Source organism: Hemiscyllium ocellatum, chromosome 13, assembly GCF_020745735.1.
Source record: "Hemiscyllium ocellatum isolate sHemOce1 chromosome 13, sHemOce1.pat.X.cur, whole genome shotgun sequence".
Classification (NCBI taxonomy): domain Eukaryota; kingdom Metazoa; phylum Chordata; class Chondrichthyes; order Orectolobiformes; family Hemiscylliidae; genus Hemiscyllium; species Hemiscyllium ocellatum.
This window is the reverse complement of record NC_083413.1, coordinates 3,424,960-3,444,888: the sequence shown is the minus strand read 5'-3', so window position 1 is coordinate 3,444,888 and position 19,929 is coordinate 3,424,960. Positions and strand designations below refer to the sequence as shown.

General features: G+C 44.5%; 1 protein-coding gene across 1 annotated transcript in view; it reads right to left on the bottom strand.

Annotated features, from left to right (window-relative positions):
• The window catches only part of LOC132821747 (collagen alpha-5(IV) chain-like), a 276,828-nt gene that overhangs the window by 109,203 nt on the left and 147,696 nt on the right, over window positions 1-19,929 (bottom strand). The window contains exons 24-25 of the mRNA XM_060834471.1: window positions 12,170-12,240; window positions 7,964-8,152 (exon numbers count right to left, since the gene is read on the bottom strand). Coding sequence (XP_060690454.1) covers window positions 7,964-8,152; window positions 12,170-12,240 — 260 coding nt within the window. The remainder of the gene's footprint in view (window positions 1-7,963; window positions 8,153-12,169; window positions 12,241-19,929) is intronic.

Genomic DNA, 19,929 nt, shown 5'->3' with positions numbered 1-19,929 from the left:
AGCTGATCAGTCTGAAATGGTAAGAAATGAAAATATTTGCTCTCCTTCTGAAATGTTGCCTGAGGGAGTGATAATCTGTGGAGTAAGTAGAGAGACAGTTGGTGTTCCCATGTGTAAGATAAAGCTAAAAAGTCCAATCAAGGCTGGGGAAGTGACAGTGGGTGTGATTGAAAGAGTGGCTATTCCAGGAATACAGTTTATTCTTGGAAACAGTACAGCTCGATCAAAGTTGGAGGTGATGCCCATTGTCCCATAGAACAGAATTCCATAAGAATCCCTACAGTATGGAAGTAGGCCATGTGGCCCATCAAGTCCACACCAACCCTCTAAACAGCATCCCACCCAGACCCACTCCCCGACTCCTGTATTTCCCATGGCTAATCCACTTGGCCTGCACATTCTTAGATACTATGGGCAACTTACCATGGCTAATTCACCTAATCTGCACATCTTTGGGCATTGGGAGGAAGCTAGAACACCCAGAGGAAACCCACACAGGCACAGAGAATGTCTAAACTCCACACAGACAGTCATGTGAGTTTGGATTCCAACCTGGTCCCTGTTCTGTGAGGTAGCAGTGCTAACCACTGAGCCACAAGCCCTCTTTGTAATGGAGAAGCTTAAGGAAAACCAGAACTTTGTGTATGCTTCCTTTTTCTTTTTGTCTAAACTTTCAATATCTTTTACATATATTTAGAAAGGTAAGGACTGATTAGGGATAGCCAGCATGGTTTTGTGCATGGGAGGTCATGTTTCACAAACTTGATTGAGTTCTTTAAAGAAGCAGCAAAGAGGATTGATGAGGACAGAGCGGTAGTCATGACCTATGTGGACTTCAGTAAGTTATTCGACAAGGTTCCTCATGGGAGACTGGTTATCAAAGTTAGACCTCATGGAATACAGGGAGAACTAACCATTTGGATACAGAACTGGCTCAAAGATAGAAGATGGAGGGTGGTGTTGGAGGGTTGCTTTTCAGACTAGAGGCCTGTGACCAGCAGAGTTCCACAAGGATTAGTGCTGGGTCTACTGCTTTCCGTCATTTATATCAATGATTTGGATGTGAGCATGAGGTATAGTTAGTAATTTGCAGATGACACCAAATTTGGAGATGTAGTAACAGGTCGATAGGATAGTAAAGGCGACATTTGGTATGCTTTCCTTTATTGGACAGAGCATTGAGTACAGAAGTTAGGAAGTCATGTTGTGATTGTACAGGACATTGTTTAGGCCACTTTTGGAATACTACGTGCAATTCTGGTCTCCTTCCTATCAGAAGGATGTTGTGAAACTTGAAAGGTTCAGAAAAGATTTACAAGGATGTTGCCAGGGTTGGAGGATTTGAGCTATAGGGAGAGGCTGAATACGCTGAGGCTGTTAACCCTTGAGCGTCGGAGGCTGAGGGGTGACCTTATAGAGGTCTATAAAATCTTGATAAACAGACAAAGTCTTTTCCCTGGGGTGGGAACTAGAGGGCATAGGTTCAGGGTGAGAGGGGAAAGATATAAAAGGGACCTAAGGGGCAACTTTTTCACACAGAGGGTGGTGCATTTATGAAATGAGCTGCCAGAGGAAATGGTGGAGGCTTAAAGTGCATCTGGATGGATATGAGTGGGAGGGGTTTAGAGGGATATAGGTCAAGTGCTAGCAAATGGGCCTAGATTGAGCTGGGATATCTGGTCAGCATGGATGAGTTGGACCGAAGGGTCTGTTTCCATGCAGTATCTCTCTAAGACTTGCCATCTATCGATCCTGAATCTTGCCATCCTGACAGGGACATGTTGATCCTGAACTCTGTTCAACAGGCCTTTAAAGGATATTCCAGATACAGATTTACCCTCAATCCACCCCAATCTAGTTTTTCCAGTTCATGCCTAACATTGCTGTAATTATCCTTCCCCCTATTTAGTGCTTTCACGCAAGGATCAATGTGAAGGTCATGGAGAGGCATGAAAACAAGGAAGAGGATTTTAAAATCGAGATGTTTCTTAAATGTAGGCTAGCATGGAATAAGATTAATGGGTGAAGAACAATGGGTAAAAAGTGATTGTGAATTGACCTTGGTGTGAGCTAGGCTGCGAACAGTGGACTTCTACATAGAACATAGAAGGATACAGCGCAGTACAGGCCCTTCGGCCCTCGATGTTGCGCCGACCGAGTCCTACCTAACCTATACTAGCCCAATAACTTCCAAATGCCTATCCAATGCCTGCTTAAATGAACATAAAGAAGGAGAGTTCACCACTGATACGGGCAGGGCATTCCATGAACTCACAACCCGCTGTGTGAAGAATCTACCCCTAACATCTGTCCTATACCTACCACCCCTTAATTTAAAGCTATGTCCCCTAGTAACACCTGACTCCATTAGCGGTAAAAGGTTCTTAGTATCTACCCTATCTAAACCCCTAATCATCTTATACACTTCTATCAGATCTCCCCTAAACCTTCTCTTCTCCAATGAGAACAGCCCCAAGTGCCTCAGCCTTTCCTCATAAGATTTTCCTACCATTCCAGGCAACATCCTGGTAAAATGAGTTGGTGAGATAACCTGCTAATATGGCGACCAGCAGCGGAATCTGGACAAGGTCATTGAATCAATTAGCAGTTTGGTGAGAATAGGATCGAGAGAGTGCGTGATTGAACTCATGCTCAGGATGAGCTCAGCAAAGGCTTCAGGGAATATTGGAGAGAAACTAGAGGCAGGTGCAGTTTCAGTGCTGGGATAAGGATAGAGGGGGAAGCGTGAGAGAAAGTTTGGCCTTTTTTTCCTTTTTTCGCAGCAGAGCGCGGCGGGAGCTGGACGGAAGTTCAGACGGAGTGCAAGGCCGGTCGGGAAGGTAAGTGATTGTTATTAGAGTGGGTGTGTTCTAAACCCCAGGTCCTACAAAGTAGGGTCTCCCTCCCTCCCTCCTCCTCTAACCTAAATTAAGAGTCCACAGGCTTGCTACAAAACGAGGGTCTAAGGAAGTTTTAACCGAAGAGTGAGGCTTCAGCTCAGGAGTCTTTGACAAGGAGGTTGAGTGAAGTGATTACGCCACAGTTGAAGAGGGTGAAGACATGACTGCCCAGCTCGTTCAGTGCGCTACATGCTTGATGTGGGAGGTCAACGACTCTGGTGTGTCTGCCTCATACATGTGCGGAAAGTGTGTGCACATTCAGCTATTGACCGAGCATATTGCAGCGCTGATGAAAGAACTCGAGGACCTTAGGCTCATCCGAGAGAATGTGATCTTTCTGGACAAGACCTTCAGCGAGGTTATTACACCAATCGTATCAGAAGAGAGCAGAAGAGAGCGGACGATGAGGAAGGCAGAGAGGAGACAGGTGCAAGAGACCCCGGGAGAAGTACCTGTCAGGAACAAGTTGAAGCTGTTGGAAACAGTGGAAACTGCCAGTCCGCGAGGCGGCCAGGTCTGCCAATCAAAAGTTGGCGCAGAGGCAGAGCGGAAGATTCGGACATCGCACAGAGCCGTGGTAATAGGGGACTCCATTGTGAGAGGAACTGACCGGGGTTTTTGTGGCAGCAGACGGGATTTAAGGATGGTGTGTTGTCTTCCTGGTGCCACGTGAAAGACATCGCGAACAGAGTTCAGGAAATCCTCAAGGACGAGGGTGAAGAGCCAGAGGTGGTGGTACATGTCGGCACAAATGATGTCGGGAACAAGAGGAGGCACATACTACAGCGGGACTTTGGAGAACTAGGAAGAAGGCTGAAAAGCAGGACGTCCAAGGTGGTTATCTCTGGTTTGCTTCCAGTTCCTCGGGCTGGTGAGGCCAGAAACAGGGAGATAATGGACTTGAACGTGTGGCTGGGGAACTGGTGCAGGAAGCAAGGATTTAAGTTCTTGAATCACTGGGGTACATTTTGTGGCAAACATAAATTCTACAAGAGAGACAGTTTGCACCTTATTAGGTTAGGGACCAGCATTCTGGCAGGCAGGTTTTCTACTGCAACACCGCTACATTTAAACTAAATGGCGGGGGGGGGAGGGGACAAACTGGATGTATAAAAAGGAAGTTGAAGGGAAAGTTAGAACAAGAGAAGTCAAGAAAGACAACTATCAATGAGGCAGAAAATTCGAAACGGGATCATGCTGTAAGATTGAGTGGAATAGGGGTTGATGGGAAGGGTGAGAGCAGTAACAAATTAAAAATACTGTACATGAACGCACAAAATAAGATGGATGAGCTTGATGCTCTTTTGGAAATTGGCAGATACGATATTGTGGGGATAACTGAGACGTGGCTTCAAGTGGACAGGGCCTGGGAAATGAATATTCAAGGCTACACGTGCTATTGTAAGGACAGACTGACGGGCAGAGGGGGTGGAGTGGCCTTGTTGGTAAGGGAGGATATTCAGTCCCTTGCGCGGGGGGACCTAGAGTCAGGGGATGTAGAGTCAGTGTGGATAGAGCTGCGAAATACTAAGGGTAAAAAGACCCTCGTGGGAGTCATCTACAGGCCCCCAAACAGTAGTCTGGATGTCGGATGTAAGTTGAATCAGGAGCTGAAATTGGCCTGTGGTAAAGATGTTACTGCAGTTGTTATGGGGGATTTTAACATGCAGGTAGACTGGGAGAATCAGGGTGGTATTGGACCTCAAGAAAGAGACTTTGTGGAGTGCCTCAGAGATGGATTCTTAGAGCAGCTGGTGCTGGAGCCGACCAGGGAGAAGGCAATTCTGGATCTAGTGTTGTGTAATGAACCAGAATTGGTCAGAGACCTCGAAGTGAAGGAGCCATTGGGAAGTAGTGACCATAATACAATAAGTTTCAACCTGCAATTTGAGAGGGAGAGGGTACAGTCGGAAGTGACAGTACTTCTGTTGAATAAAGAGAACGATGGAGCTATGAGGGAGGAGCTGGCCAAAGTGCAATACCTTAGCAGGGATGACCGTGGAGGAACAGTGGTGGATATTTCTGTGTATAATGCAGAAGTTGCAGGATCAGTTCATTCCTAAAAGGAAGAAAGATTCCAGGAGGAGGCATGGGCGGCCGTGGCTGACGAGGGAAGTTAAGAATCATATAAAGTTAAAAGAGAAAAAGTATAACATAGCAAAGATAAGTGGGAAAACGGAGGACTGGGAAGCTTTTAGAGAACAACGAGGATTACTAAGAAGGAAATACGCAGAGGAAAAATGAGGTACGAAGGTAAACTGGCCAATAATATAAAGGAGGATAGTACAAGCTTTTTCAAGTATGTGCAAGGCAAAAAAATGGTTAGGACTGAAATTGGGCCCTTGAAGACAGAAACAGGGGAATATATTACGGGGAACAAAGAAATGGCAGAAGAATTAAATGAGTACTTCAGATCTGTGTTCACTGGGGAAGACACAAGCAATCTCCCTGAGGTAACAGTGACTGAAGGACCTGAATTTAAGGGAATCTGTATTTGCCAGGATTTGGTGTTGGAGAGACTGTTAGGTCTAAAGGTTGATAAGTCCCCGGGGCCTGATGGTCTACATCCCAGGGTACTGAAGGAGGTGGCTTGGGAAATCGTGGATGCATTGGTGATGATTCTCCAGAATTCGATAGATTCGGGATCGGTACCTGAGGATTGGAGAGTGGCTAATGTTATACCACTTTTTAAGAAAGGTGGGAGAGAGAAAGCAGGAAATTATAGAGCAGTTACTCTGACCTCAGTGGTGGGAAAAATGCTGGAGTCTATTATAAAGGATGAGATTAGGGCACATCTGGATAGTAGTAACAGGATAGGACAGAGTCAGCATGGATTTATGAAGGGGAAATTGTGCTTGACTAATCTTCTGGAGTTTTTTGAGGATGTAACTCTGAAGATGGTCGAGGGAGATCCAGTAGATGTAGTGTACCTGGACTTTCAGAAAGCTTTTGATAAAGTCCCACATAGGAGGTTAGTGAGTAAACTTAGGGCGCATGGTATTGGGGGCAAAGCACTAGATTGGATTGAAAATTGGTTGGCTGATAGGAAACAAAGGGTAGTGACAAATGGCTCCATTTCAGAATGGCAGACAGTGACCAGTGGGGTACCGCAAGGATCCGTGCTGGGACCGCAGCTTTTTACAATATATGTTAATGATATAGAAGATGGTATCAGCAATAACATTAGCAAATTTGCTGATGATACAAAGCTGTGTGGCAGGGTGAAATGTGATGAAGATGTTAGGAGATTACAGGGTGACCTGGACATGTTAGGTGAGTGGGCAGATGCATGGCAGCTGCAGTTTAATGTGGATAAATGTATGGTTATCCACTTTGGTGGCAAGAACAGGAAGGCAGATTACTACCTCAATGGAATTAATTTAGGTAAAGGGGCAGTACAGAGAGATCTGGGTGTTCTTGTACACCAGTCAATGAAGGCAAGCATGCAGGTACAGCAGGTAGTGAAGAAGGCTAATAGCATGCTGGCCTTCATAACAAGAGGGATTGAGTATAGAAGCAAAGAGCTGCTTCTGCAGCTGTACAGGGCCCTGGTGAGACCACACCTGGAGTACTGGGTGCAGACAGTTTGGAGTACTGTCTGCCAAATTTGAGGAAAGACATTCTGGCTATTGAGGGAGTGCAGCGTAGGTTCACGAGGTCAATTCCTGGAATGGAGGGATTACCTTACACCGAAAGACTGAAGCGACTGGGCTTGTATACCCTTGAGTTTGGAAGACTGAGAGGGGATCTGATTGAGACGTATAAGATTATGAAAGGATTGGACACTCTGGCAGCAGGAAACATGTTTCCGCTAATGGGTGAGTGCCAAACCAGAGGACACAGCTTAAAAATACGGGGCAGACCATTTAGGACAGAGATGAGGAGAAACTTCTTCACCCAGAGAGTGGTGGCTGTGTGGAATGCTCTGCCCCAGAGGACAGTGGAGGCCCAGTCTCTGGATTCATTTAAGAAAGAGTTGGATAGAGCTCTCAAAGATTGTGGAATCAAGGGTTATGGAGATAAGGCAGGGAGCGGATACTGATTAGGAATGATCAGCCATGATCATATTGAATGGTGCAGGCTCGAAAGGCTGAATGGCCTACTCCTGCACCTATTGTCTATTGTCTATTGTCTATTGAATTAGTGATAGGGAGAAGAGGCAGTTGATTGGTGGTCTCAAAAACAGATGAGGATAAGTTACCATATATTCTTGTATATAGGTCAAATTTTGAAGACATTTTAAAATCTGAAATTAGGGGTCAACTTATATACGAGATATTCTTTGAGGGGATGAATATTTTTCCAAAATAAATGGGAAATTTACCTTCCTGGTCCCTGGTTCTGGAACATTCCCTGTAATATGTTTGGGCCGCGGTAAACCGTGGGTAACTGAAACCGTCTTTGCGGATACGGCGGTCACCCTGTACTGTCGTACCATTACAGTAATTCTGAAAACCTGCAGTAGGGAGTGTGAGGGCTGTCAGACTAGAAGACCTGGAATGGAGCAGTGTCACCAGGAGACTGGAAAGCTGGAGTGGAGTGCAACTGCTCAGCATATTGACTCATAAATGTTGATCTGTAACTGTGAAGAACTAGGGTTGACTTATACACGAGATATATGGAAAATACAAGATTTTCTGGCCAAAATAAAGGGTTGACTTAAACATGTGATTGACCTATACATGGGTAATTATGGTTCTTCCCTTAAAGGTTTGTGAATCAGAGGGATTCACTCCTCCAGTGTGCATTGGATGCTGGAACCTCTAATAAATTTGAGGAGGAGTTAAACATTTTTAATTGGTAATGGGTGGAAAGGAGAGCAGGCAGAAAACTAATCATGGGGCTGAAACGTGATTGGTCATGATCATAGTAAAAGGCACAGAAGGTTCAAAGGGACTGAATAGCCATCTCCTGCTCCTCATTCTTACGTTCTTACCTTCTAAACTTCGCAAAGAAGTTTGAGATCCTTGTTGGAGGTGAGCAAAGGGGAGACTGAGAAGAAACAGCTAACATTGAGTCAATACTGACACATTAAAAACAAATAACAGGATGAAAATACTGACTGGGTCACCCTTAATTCCTTGGGGTCCTTGTGGTCCTGGTTGACCAGGTATTCCATCCTTTCCTTGCCTTCCTGTATTCCCTTGCAAACCACAGTGACCTTTGTCCCCTTTTGAACCTTGGCCACCCCCGATTCCTGGGTCACCGTCCAAGCCTGGTGGTCCTCTAAATCCTGGGGATCCCGGAGTACCCTAAAAGGTTGTGGATCAGAAAATAGAAACAACATTTAATTAGCCAGTTTTTTATACTAGTTTACAGTCAGGAAAGTTTTGGCACTTTAAATGCTGTTAGGAAAACAAAAGTCATTAATTCCTCTGTTTTGTTTCCAGAAGTTATTATTTAAATTTTAAATTTAATTTTATGACTCAATAGTCTTCAGAGTTAGAGTTAATGCTCACTCAACCTCTCTTCATAAGACAAACCCTCCAATCCAGGCTGCATCCTGGTAAATCTCCTCAGCACCCTCTCTAAAGCATTTACATCCTTCCTATAATGAGGTAACCAGAACTGTACACAATATTCCAAGTGTGGTCTCACCAGGATTTTATAGAGCTGCAGCAAAACCTAGAACATAGAACATTACAGCGCAGTATAGGCCCTTCGGCCCTCGATTTTGTGCCGATCTGTGGAACCAATCAGAAGCCCATCTATCCTACACTATTCCATTCTCGTCCATTAGCCTATCCAATGACCATTTAAATGCCTGTAAAGTTGGCAAGTCTACCACTGTTTCAGGCAGAAGTGGGTACTGCAGATGCTGGAGATCAGAGTCAAGAGTAGTGTGGTGCTGGAAAAGCACAGCAGGTCAGGCACTATCCAAGAAGCAGGAGCATCGACATTTCAGGCAAAAGCCCTTCATCAGGAACTGTTGCAGGCAGTGCTTTCCATGCCCCTACTACTCTCTGAGTAAAGAAACTACCTCTGACATCTGTCCTATATCTACCACCCCTCAATTTAAAGCTATGTCCCCTCGTGCTAGCCATCACTATCTGAGGAAAAAGACTCTCACTGTCCACCCTCTCTAATCCACTGATTATCTTCTATCTCAATTAAGTCACCTCTCAACCACCTTCTGTCTAATGAAAACAGGCTCAAGTCCCTCAGCCTTACCTCATAAGACCTTCCCTCCATACCAGGCAACATCCCAGTAAATCTCCGCTGCACCCTTTCCAAATCTTCGCAACACTTAAACTCAATCCCCTGCTAATGAAAGCCAAAATATCATACACCTTCTTAACAACCCTATCAACTTGGGTGGCAACTTTGAGGGATCTATGTACATGGACCCCCAAGATCCTGCTGTTTCTCCACACTGCCAAAAATCCTGTCTTCAACCCTGCATTCAAATTTGACCTTCGAAAATGAATCACTTTGCATTTGTCCAAGTTGAACTTCATTTGCCACTTCTTAGCCCAGCTATGCATCCTGTCAATGTCATGTTTCAAGATGAAAATGAGGACTGCAGATGCTGGAGATCAGAGCTTAAAAATGTGTTGCTGGAAAAGCGCAGCAGGCCAGGCAGCACCAAAGGAGCAGGAGAATCGACGTTTTGGGCATAAGCCCTTCTTCAGGAATGTCCTGCTCCTTTGATGCTGCCTGGCCTGCTGCGCTTTTCCAGCAACACATTTTTCAGCTCTGGTCGCCAGCATATGCAGTCCTCACTTTCTGCTAATCATGGAGAGGGTCAATGCTGAGGGATGGTCAGGGGGTAGACAGCCTATATCCTCTATTTTTTTCATGGACAAGAGGCCAATGTTGTTTCCCTTTAAAAACACTATGAACAGTGTTTGCTGCAGCTCTCTCCCTCACATGCTGAGTCACCTACTCCACCCAGTCTGAGTGTGCTTGCTGCTACGTTTGGATGATGGGAGGTGACAATGAGTGCTCCCCTTCGCGTGCCTTCTACCGTCAGCCTGACTGTGTTGGTGAGAGTCGAGAGTCTGGTGCTGGAAAAGCACATATTCCTTATGAAGGGCTTGTGCCCGAAACGTTGATTCTCCTGCTCCTCAGATGCTGCCTGACCTGCTGTGCTTTTCCAGCACCACACCCTCAACTCTAATCTCCAGCATCTGCAGTCCTCACTTTCGCCTGTGTTGGTGAGACCTCAGTTATCCCTATCTCCTTCCTAGAACTCCATCGAATTTACACATCCCCAAGTTTTTAACCTACATTCGCCTGCACTTGCCTACTTTCCCGCCCTGACCTTAGCGTGTGGGGGAGCATGCCTAGTATCGTCTACCCTTCCCTGATGCTCCTGCCCATGGATTTAAAAAAAGGACTTATTCATTTTGTGGGATATGGGTGTCGCTGGCTGGTCCAGTATTTATTGCTCATTCCTAGTTGCCCTTGCAAAGATGCCTTCTTATGCCCACCTGCTGTTGGTTGCCCCACAATGCCATTAGGGAGGGAATTCCAGGATTTTGACATTTGCACATGAGGGAGCCAAACATTAGGGATGCTGAAAGAGGAGGGACAGTGAAGGAACGGCAATATATTTCAGGATGGTGTGTGGCTTGGAAGGGAACTTGAAGTAGTGGTGTTCCCATATATCTGCTGCCCTTGTCCTTCTAGATGGAAGTAATCCTGGGTTTGGAAGGTGCTGTCTGATCTTGTAAATTTGGTGAATTTCTGCAGTGCATCTTGTAGATAGTACACACTGCAGCTACTGAGCATCAGTGGGGAAGGGAGTGGATGCCTGTGGATATGGTGCGGTCTAGTGTGCTGCTTTGTCCTGGCTGGTGGAAAGCTTCTTGAGTGTTGTTGGGGCTGTACCCATCCAGACAAATGGATGGTCTGGTGGTTCAGTGCTTAGCACTGCTGCCTCACAAGATCAGGGACTTGGATTCAATTCCAGCCTTTAGCAACTGTCTGTGTGGAGTTTGTTGACTCTCCCCGTGTCTGCATGGGTTTCCTCTGGGTGTACCAGTTTACTCCCACAGTCCAAAGCTGTGCAGGTTAGGTGGATTGGTCGGGTGAAATACAAGATTATAGGGATAGGAGGTGGGTCTGGATCAGATTCTCTTCAGAGGGTCAGTGAGAACTCGATGGGCCAAATTGCGTCTTTCCGCGCATTAGGGATTCTATGGATGGCCAGCCCTCCTACCTTACACCTTTTCTAGCACTGCTTTAAAGGCCAGTCAATTCTTCTATAACATGATGATTCCTGTACAACCCTGCATTATAGGAAAATCACGCTTTCGAAACAGTGCTTAAAGTGTTGGTGCTGTAAGGTTCACGCTGTAGAAACAGCATCTCCAATTCGTCAATTATGTTACCGTGAATTTGCGTTGACGAAATGCATGTTATAACAGAACAACTCGCATCCTAATCTTGCAAATGCTGCCATGCCTATTTCATAATTGCACTGCAGCCTTCCCAGTTCCACTAACTAAACTGCAGTGTACTGCTGTCAAGCCTTTACCATGGAAGTTGCTGACACTTGCGAAGGTGTGATATTGGTGCAGCACACTGCCATTCACACCATAGGCTGAGGACTACTGAGCAGCAGATGGTTTTTTAACTCAGCTAATTGGTATGGCGTTAGCAAGGCAAGGCAATTAGTGAGTGAGCACTAAGAAAACAAATCAACAATTCTGAAATGCAGTGAGATGACATCACATTGTGAGACGTTTTGGTAAGGAGATCTACATCTTACTCTCTGTGTAGTTAATTATCAACAAGCAAGTAGAGTGTCAGTTAGACAGATAATCAGCTCTGATGAAGAGTCATACTTCACTCCAAAACCCTGTTTTTCTCTCCACAGATACTGTCAGAGTTTCTCCACCATTCTCTGTTTCAGATTTCTACTATCCACAGTATTTTACTTTTATATCTGTCCGTTAATCAGTTCACTGGTCAGCCAGTCAAAAATGTACATAATATAATAGTATTCCAGTAATCAGATAACCCAGACTGCAGAGTTAAGTCTCAGATGTCATGAAGTTATACATAGTTAATTGTTAATAAATTCCTAGATATTTGTCTCAATAAGCACCTGACTTTTTGTGGTGTATGTTACCTGGGCACACTTGTATAGCAGGCTACAGAACAGTATGAGCAGAAAGCCAAGGGAAACTCTTCACCCTGCAGGGAGGATCTAATGTTCACTAATCTTTGCAGGTATTGAACAGGGATAACCATTGGTGGAGGGGGGGGGGGGGGGGAAGGGGAGGAGTGATGGTATAGGGGAAATGAAAAAAAACACTTACCGGGGAACCTGTTCTTCCAAATTGACCTGAAGGACCAGAAATTCCTTTTGGGCCTGGTAATGCCTCCCTGCCTATAGTGGCAACAAAGCAAGGCATGTGTAACACAGGCAGGAACATTATAAAAGCAAGGTATGTGTAACACAGGCCGGGACATTATAAAAGCAAGGCACTTGTAACACAGGCAGGAACATTATAAAAGCTTTTGAAATGTTCAGATCTTGCTATTCTTAGAAATCAGAAAGATGGTAAATACTAATTTTGATGAAGCTTTGTAATATTTTATTATTATTTGGGAACTTGGAATCTAAAGTAAAGGTATTTGATTTTAGTTCAGTGGTCCTGTGGAGGTGGCCTTTTTAAAAGAAAATCTCAAACTTATTCTTAAGAGTTCAAAGCAGCATTTCTGAGACAGCTTAAGCTAAATAACCAGCGAGGCTACCTGGTGTGATAATTGCTGAAGTGTTTGCTAAGTTGAATTTTTAACAACCTACAGAAAGAGAGGTCAGCAGCCACAAGCACCTGCAGAAGGGCAGTTTAATTTGGTTAGTCTCTAGGCCATCAGATCTGGAAAGAGGTCTTAAACCGGTTCAGTGGTCTAAGTCAACGGGTGCAGAAAAAGCAATGAGCGCTTCTTGCAATTCAGTGATGAAAAACCAGTGAGTTGGCCGATCTTTGTATCTCTGGGAGAGATGAGGAAAATCACATCTTGTAAACATATAATAAATTGTAGAAAGGAAACAAATGTGATCTCATCAGTTGAGTAAGGTTCTTCTGATACTTGAGGAGAAAGTGAGGTCTGCAGATGCTGGAGATCAGAGCTGAAAATGTGTTGCTGGAAAAGCGCAGCAGGTCAGGCAGCATCCAAGGAACAGGAGATTCGACGTTTCGGGCATAAGCCTGAAGACATTGAATCTCCTTTTCCTTGGATGCTGCCTGACCTGCTGCACTTTTCCAGCAACACATTTTCAGCTCTCTTCTGATACTTGAAAAAAGATATTGTTGAGAAAAAGTGTTGAATCTTCCTTTTACCTGTTGATGAAAGATCCTTTGGCATAGTCATAAATAATTTATTTGTGTAAGAAACCCATGTTGTTTTGTTCCAAGTATGTAGGAATATAGGAGTTGGGATGTTATGGTTGAAGTTGAACAGGATGTTGGTGAGGCCTCTGGAACACACTGCTCAGTTCTGGTCACCCAGTTATAGGAAGGTTATTCTTAAGTTAGAGAGGATTCAGAACAGATTTATCAGGATGTTGCCGGGTATGGAAGGTTTGAGTTTTAAAGAGATATAGAAATATTGAATATAGAAGGCGGCCATTTGGCCATGCATCACGATCATGGCTGATTGTCCATCTCTATAGCCTAATCCTCCTTTCTCCTCATAAAACTTGATCCCATTTGTCCCAAGTATTATATCTGGCTGCCTCTTGAATACAGGCTGTGACATTTTTCACTGGAGCATAGGAGGTTGAGAAGCGACCTTATAAAGGTTTATAAAATAATGAGGGGTATAGATAGAGTTAATAGTAGTTGTCTTTTCCCAAGGATAGGGGATTTTAAGACTAGGGGCCACACTGTTAAGGTGAAAGGAGAGAGAGATTGACAGGCAAATGTTTTACAAAGGGTGGTTCACTGGTGGAATGAACTTTCTGAGGTTTGGAGGGATATGGGTCAGGAGCAGGCGGGTGGGGCTAGTTTAGTTTGGGATTATGTTCGGCATGGAACAATTGGACCATAGGGTCTATTTCCGAGCTGTATGACTCCATGACTATGATTCTATAAATGCATTGACAGCCTGTTGTGAGTACGGCTGACGACTGAACATCATAGTAACCAAACTGCAAAAATAAAACTTCTGAACCATCAATCTAAGTTTCTTTTTGGATCAAGACTTGTCCAATATTACTCTCAGCTGGGATCATAATATTAAGAAAGAGCTAACCAGGATGTAGGAACAGGAATAGGCCATTCAGCCCATCAGGAATGCACCACCATTCAATAAAATCAGAGATGGTCTGATAATCCTTAACTCCACTTTCCTGCCTTTTCTTCACCACACTTGATTCCCTTAATGATTAAAAGCCAGTGTACCTTGGCCTTGATAATATTTGCATATTTGTAATAGGTATTTTTCTCCATCTTTTGTTTTTGAATAGCAAATGATGGGAAAGGGAATTGATGAATGGCTTAGACTCATTTTTCAATGGGATTCACTTGGGGAATGTAGCTTGCATCTTTCATTGACTACATCTTATTAATTCTTGTTTTCCCCATCTCTCTTGCACTAATTATGTCCCTACAACTCATTGTTAATATTCCTCCTTCCTTATTCTCATTGCTAATTCTTTCACTTTATTTTATACAGTCTATCTCTGAATTCTCCCATTCCCCTTGCATTATTCTAATCAACTACATTCGCTCACTCCCTCTTGTCCGAATAGACAAATCAAATGTTTCCTTAAGCTCAGTCTGCTTATCACATACTGGCATCATCATTGTGTTTGCCTCAGGGCAGCCCTGCAGCTTTCAAAGGTTAGCATACTGGGGTTTTTTTTGAAAAGGTATTCAAATTATGATTTGGAAAGAGAGGCCATCACTCTTCCTTTCTCCTCTATTCTTATTCTCACTATTGTAACTTTCACTGATTAGAATACTAAAAATTTCTTATTGTCAACAGAACAATTGATTGTGAACATTATGTTTTCCTCAAAACATAACTTTCCAAATTACAATTAGAAAGGAGTTTTTTTTTCCTTTTATCTTTGGAGTCACAGAGTCATACAGCACGAAACAGACCATTCGGCCCAACTTGTCCATGCCGACCAGGATTCCTAAACTGAGCTAGTCCCATTTGCCTGCATTTGGCCTATATCCCTCTAAACCTTTTCTATTCATGTACCTGTTCAAATGTCTTTTAAATGTGGCAACTGTACTTGCTTCTACCTCTTCCTCTGGCAACTCATTCCATGCGTGTACCGCCCTCTACATGGAAAAGTTGCCACCTCATTTGGTCCTTTTTAAAGTCCCCTCTCACCTTAAACCTATTCCCTTCTAGTTTTGGGCTTCCCTACTCTGGGGAAAAGACATTGGCTATTCACCTTATTTATGCCACTCATGATTTTATAAACCTCTATAAGTCACCACTCAGCCTCCTATGTTCTAGGGAAAAAAGTCCCAGCCTATCCAGTCTCTCCATATAACTCAAGCCCTCCAATCTCAGTAACATTCTTGTCAATCTTTTTTGCAGCCTGTCTAGCTTAATAACATCCTTCCTATAGCAGGGGGACCAGAACTGTATGTTTTACCAATGCCTTCTACAGTCACAACATGATATCCCAACTCCTGTACTCAGCGCTCTGACCGATGAAGGCAAGCATGCCGAATGTTTTTGTCATCACCCTGTCTACCTGTTACGCTACTTTCAAAGAACTATGTACCTGCACCCCGAAGTTTCTCAGTTCAACATTACCCTAGAACACTACCATTAACTGTGTAAGTCCTGCCCTGGTTTGTCTTACCAAAATATAACAACTCACATTTATTTGAATTAAACTCCATCTGTCGTTCCTAAGCCCATGGCCCAGTTGATCAAGATCCTATTGTACTGCTAGATAGACTTCTGTATCCACTGTAATACCAATTTTGGTGTCAGCTGCAAACTTACTGACCATGTCTCCTATGTTTTCATCAAAATCATTTGCACAAATGATAATCAACAGTGGATCCAGCTTCAATCCTTGCAACAGATTACTGGTCATAGGCCTTCAGTCTGAACAACAACCCTCTAACATCCTCCCTCTGTCTCCTACCATCAAACCAATTTTGTATCCAATTGGCTAGCTGTCCCTAGATCCCATGTAATCTAACCTTGCTAAACAGTCTGCCATGCTTTCTGAGATTTAGTGGAATTTCTGGAATGTTAAGCCCCCTGAGGAGAGTCCTGGAAGGTCACGTGCGTTGGGAACTTTAGTGTGTGTAACATCATCGACCTCTTCTCAATTCCACTGCCATTTGTTCCATATCAGATGTAGGCCAACAATAGCCACTGAGGGGATGGAACATTCTTTACAAGCTTTGAGTGTCAATAGAAACTCCCCATCCATGGAGCTCCAATCCCCAGGTATCCCTGATTTCCACGACTCTGTCTACCACAATCACCCACTCCAGACAGCTAGTGTGTCCCACTGAAAGGGCCTGACTTGCCTCCTCATTCAGCTCCAGAACGGATCGCTGGAGGGGACAGGGTATATTCCCAACAGTTGCCATGACTCCCATTGGTAATGCTGGGATCAGATAACTTCCAGCCATTTGATGGGCTGGTGGGTCTCAGAGGCAGAACTTCCCCCCAGACTGAGGTGATGATCTCACCCTGAAACAGTTAAGACCATAAGACATAGGAGCAGAAATTAGGCCATTCAGCCCATTGAGTCTGTTCCACCATTCAATCATGGCTGATAGATTTCTCAACCCCATTCTCTGCTTTCTCTCCATGACCCTTGATATCCTTAATAATTTAGAGCCTATCTATCTCAGTCTTAAATATACTCAATGACCTGGCCTCCACAGCCTTCCATGGCAATGAATTCCATAGATTCACCACTCTCTGGCTGAAGACGTTTCTCCTTATCTCCTTTCTAAAAAGGAAAGATCCGCAAAGCAGCCTTTGTGTGGAGGCAGGAGATAGGTGAGATACTAAACAAGTATTTTGTATCAGTATTTACTGTGGAAAAGGACATGGAAGATATAGAATGTAGGGAGATAGACAGTGACACCATGAAAAATGTCCATATTACAGAGGAGGAAGTGCTGGATGCCTTGAAACGTATAGAAGTGGATAAATTCCCCAGGACCTGATCAGGTGTACCCGAGAACTCCATGGGAAGCCAGAGAAGTGATTGATGGGCCTCTTGTTGAGATATTTGTATCATTGGTAGTCACAGGTGAGGTGCTGGAAGACTGAAGGTTGGCTAACGTGGTGCCACTGTTTAAGAAGGATGGTAAGGACAAGCCAGGGAACTATAGACCAGAGTGCCTGACGTCGGTGGGCAAGTTGTTGGAAGGAATCCTGAGGGACAGGATGTATATGTATGCAAGGACTGATTAGGGATAGTCAACACGGCTTTGTGCGTGGGAAATCATGTCTCACAAACTTGGTTCAGTTTTTTGAAGAAGTAACAAAGAGAATTGGGGCAGAGCCGTAGACATGATTCAAATGGACTTCAGTGAGGCATTTGACAAGGTTCCCCATGGGAGACTGGTTAGCAAGGTTAGATCTCATAGAATACAGAGAGAACTAGCCATTTGGAAACAGAACTGGCTCAAAGGTAGAAGACAGAGGGTGGTGGTGGAGGGTTGTTTTTCAGACTGGAGGCCTGTGACCAGTGGAGTGCCACAAGGATCGGTGCTGGGCCCTCTACTTTTCAATTTTTATATAAATGATTTGGATGTGAGCATAAGAGGTACAGTTAGTAATTTTGCAGATGACACCAAAATTGGAGGTGTAGTGGACAGCGAAGAGGGTTACCTCAGATTACAACAGGATCTTGATCAGATGGGCCAATGGGCTGAGGAGTGACAGATGGAGTTTCATTTAGATAAATGTAAGATGCTGCATTTTGGAAAAGCAAATGTTAGCTTACATTTAAGGGTAAGGTTCTAGGGAGTGTTGCTGAACAAAGAGACCTTGGGGTGCAGGTTCATATCTCCTTGAAAGTGGAGTCGCAGGTAGATAGGAAAGTGAAGAAGGCATTTGGTATGCTTTCCTTTATTGGCCAGAGTACTGAATACATGTGTTGGGAGGTCATGTTGCAGCTGTACAGGACATTAGTTAGGCCACTGTTGGAATACTATGTGCAATTCTGGTCTCCATCCTATTGGAAAGATGTTGTGAAACTTGAAAGGGTTCAGGAAAGATTTACAAGGATGTTGCCAGGGTTGGAGGATCTGAGCTGTAGGGAGACATTGAATGGGCTGGGGCTTTTTTCCCTGGAGCGTCAGACGCTGAGGGGTGACCTTATAGAGGTTTATAAAATCATGAGAGGCATGGATAGGGTAAACAGACAAAGTCAGAAGTGTGGTGCTGGAAAAGCACGGCAGGTCAGGCAGCATCTGAGGAGCAGGAAAATCAACTTTTCAGCAATTTTCGACCCCTAAAGAAGGTTTTTTGCCTGAAACATCGATTCTCCTGCTCCTCAGATGCTGCCTGACCTGCTGTGTTTTTCCAGCACCACACGCTCAACTCTGAAGTGTTCACTTTCGTCTAAATAGTCAAGGTCTTTTCCCTGGGGTGGGGGAGTCCAGAACTAGAGCATAGGTTCAGGGTGAGAGGGGAAAGGTATAAAATGGACCTAAGGGGCAACCTTTTCAGGCAGACTGTGCTGCCTGTGTGGAATGGGCTGCCAGAGGAAGTGGTGGAGGCTGGTACAATTACAGCATTTAAAAGGCATTTGGATGGGTAAATGAACAGGAAGTGTTTGGAGGGATATGGGCCAGGTGCTGGCAGGTGGGACTAGATTGGGTTGGGATATCTGGTTGGTATGGAGAAGTTGGACCGAAGGGTCTGTTTCTGTGCTGTACATCTCTCTGACTTCTATGACTGTACTCTAAGGCTGTGCCCTCGGGTCCTAGTCTCTCCTACCAATGGAAACATCTTCCCAACATCCACTGTATCCGGGCTATTCCATATGTTTCAATTTGATCCCCCCATATCTTCTGAACTCTATTGAGGATAAACCCAGAGTCCTCAAACGTTCCTCGTATGTTAACTTTTTCAGTCCTGGGGCCATTCTCATGAACCTCCCCTGAACATTCTAGGGCCAGTCTATCCTTCCTGAGATATAGATTAGATTATTTACAGTGTGGAAACAGGCCCTTCGGTCCAACAAATCCACACCGATCCTCCGAAGAATAACCCACCCAGACCCACTCCCCTATATTTACCCCTTTACCTAACACTACGGGCAATTTAGCATGGCCAATTCACCTAACCTGCACATCTTTGGACTGTGGGAGGAAACCGGAGCACCCGGAGGAAACCCACCCAGATACAGGGAGAATGAGCTAACTCCACACAGATAGTTGTCTGAGGCGGGAATTGAACCCGGGTCTCTGGTGCTGTGAGGCAACCGTGCTAACCACTGAGCCACCGTGCCACCCCAAAACGGCATAGTACTCCGAATGTGGTCTGACCAGAGCCTAATAGAGCCTCAGAAGTACATCCCTGCTTTTATATTCAAGTCCTTTCAAAATAAATGCCATCATTGCATTTGCCTTCCTAACTACCGAATCAACCGGCAAATTTACTTTGAGAGAATCTTGGACGTAAACTTCCAAGTCTCTTTGCACTCCAGATTTCTGAATTTCCTCCCCGTTTAGAAAATAGTCCATGCCTCTATTCTTCCTAACAAAGTGCATGTCCTCACACTTTCCCACCTTGTATACCATCTGCCATTTCTTTGCCCATTCTCCTAACCTGTCCAAATCCTTCTGCAGTCTCCCTGCCTCCTCAGTGCTACCTGTCCCTCCACCTATCTTTGTATCATCTGCAAACTTAGTCAGAATGTCCTCAGTTCCTTCATCTAGATCATTAAATGTATAAAATGAAATGTTATGGTCCCAACACTGAGCCTTGAGGAACACCACTTGTCACCAGCTGCCATCCCGAGAAGGACCCTTTTATCCCCACTCTTTGCTTTCTGCCAGACAACGAGCTTCTATCCATGCTAGCACCTTGCCTCTGACACCATGGAGCCTTATCTTAC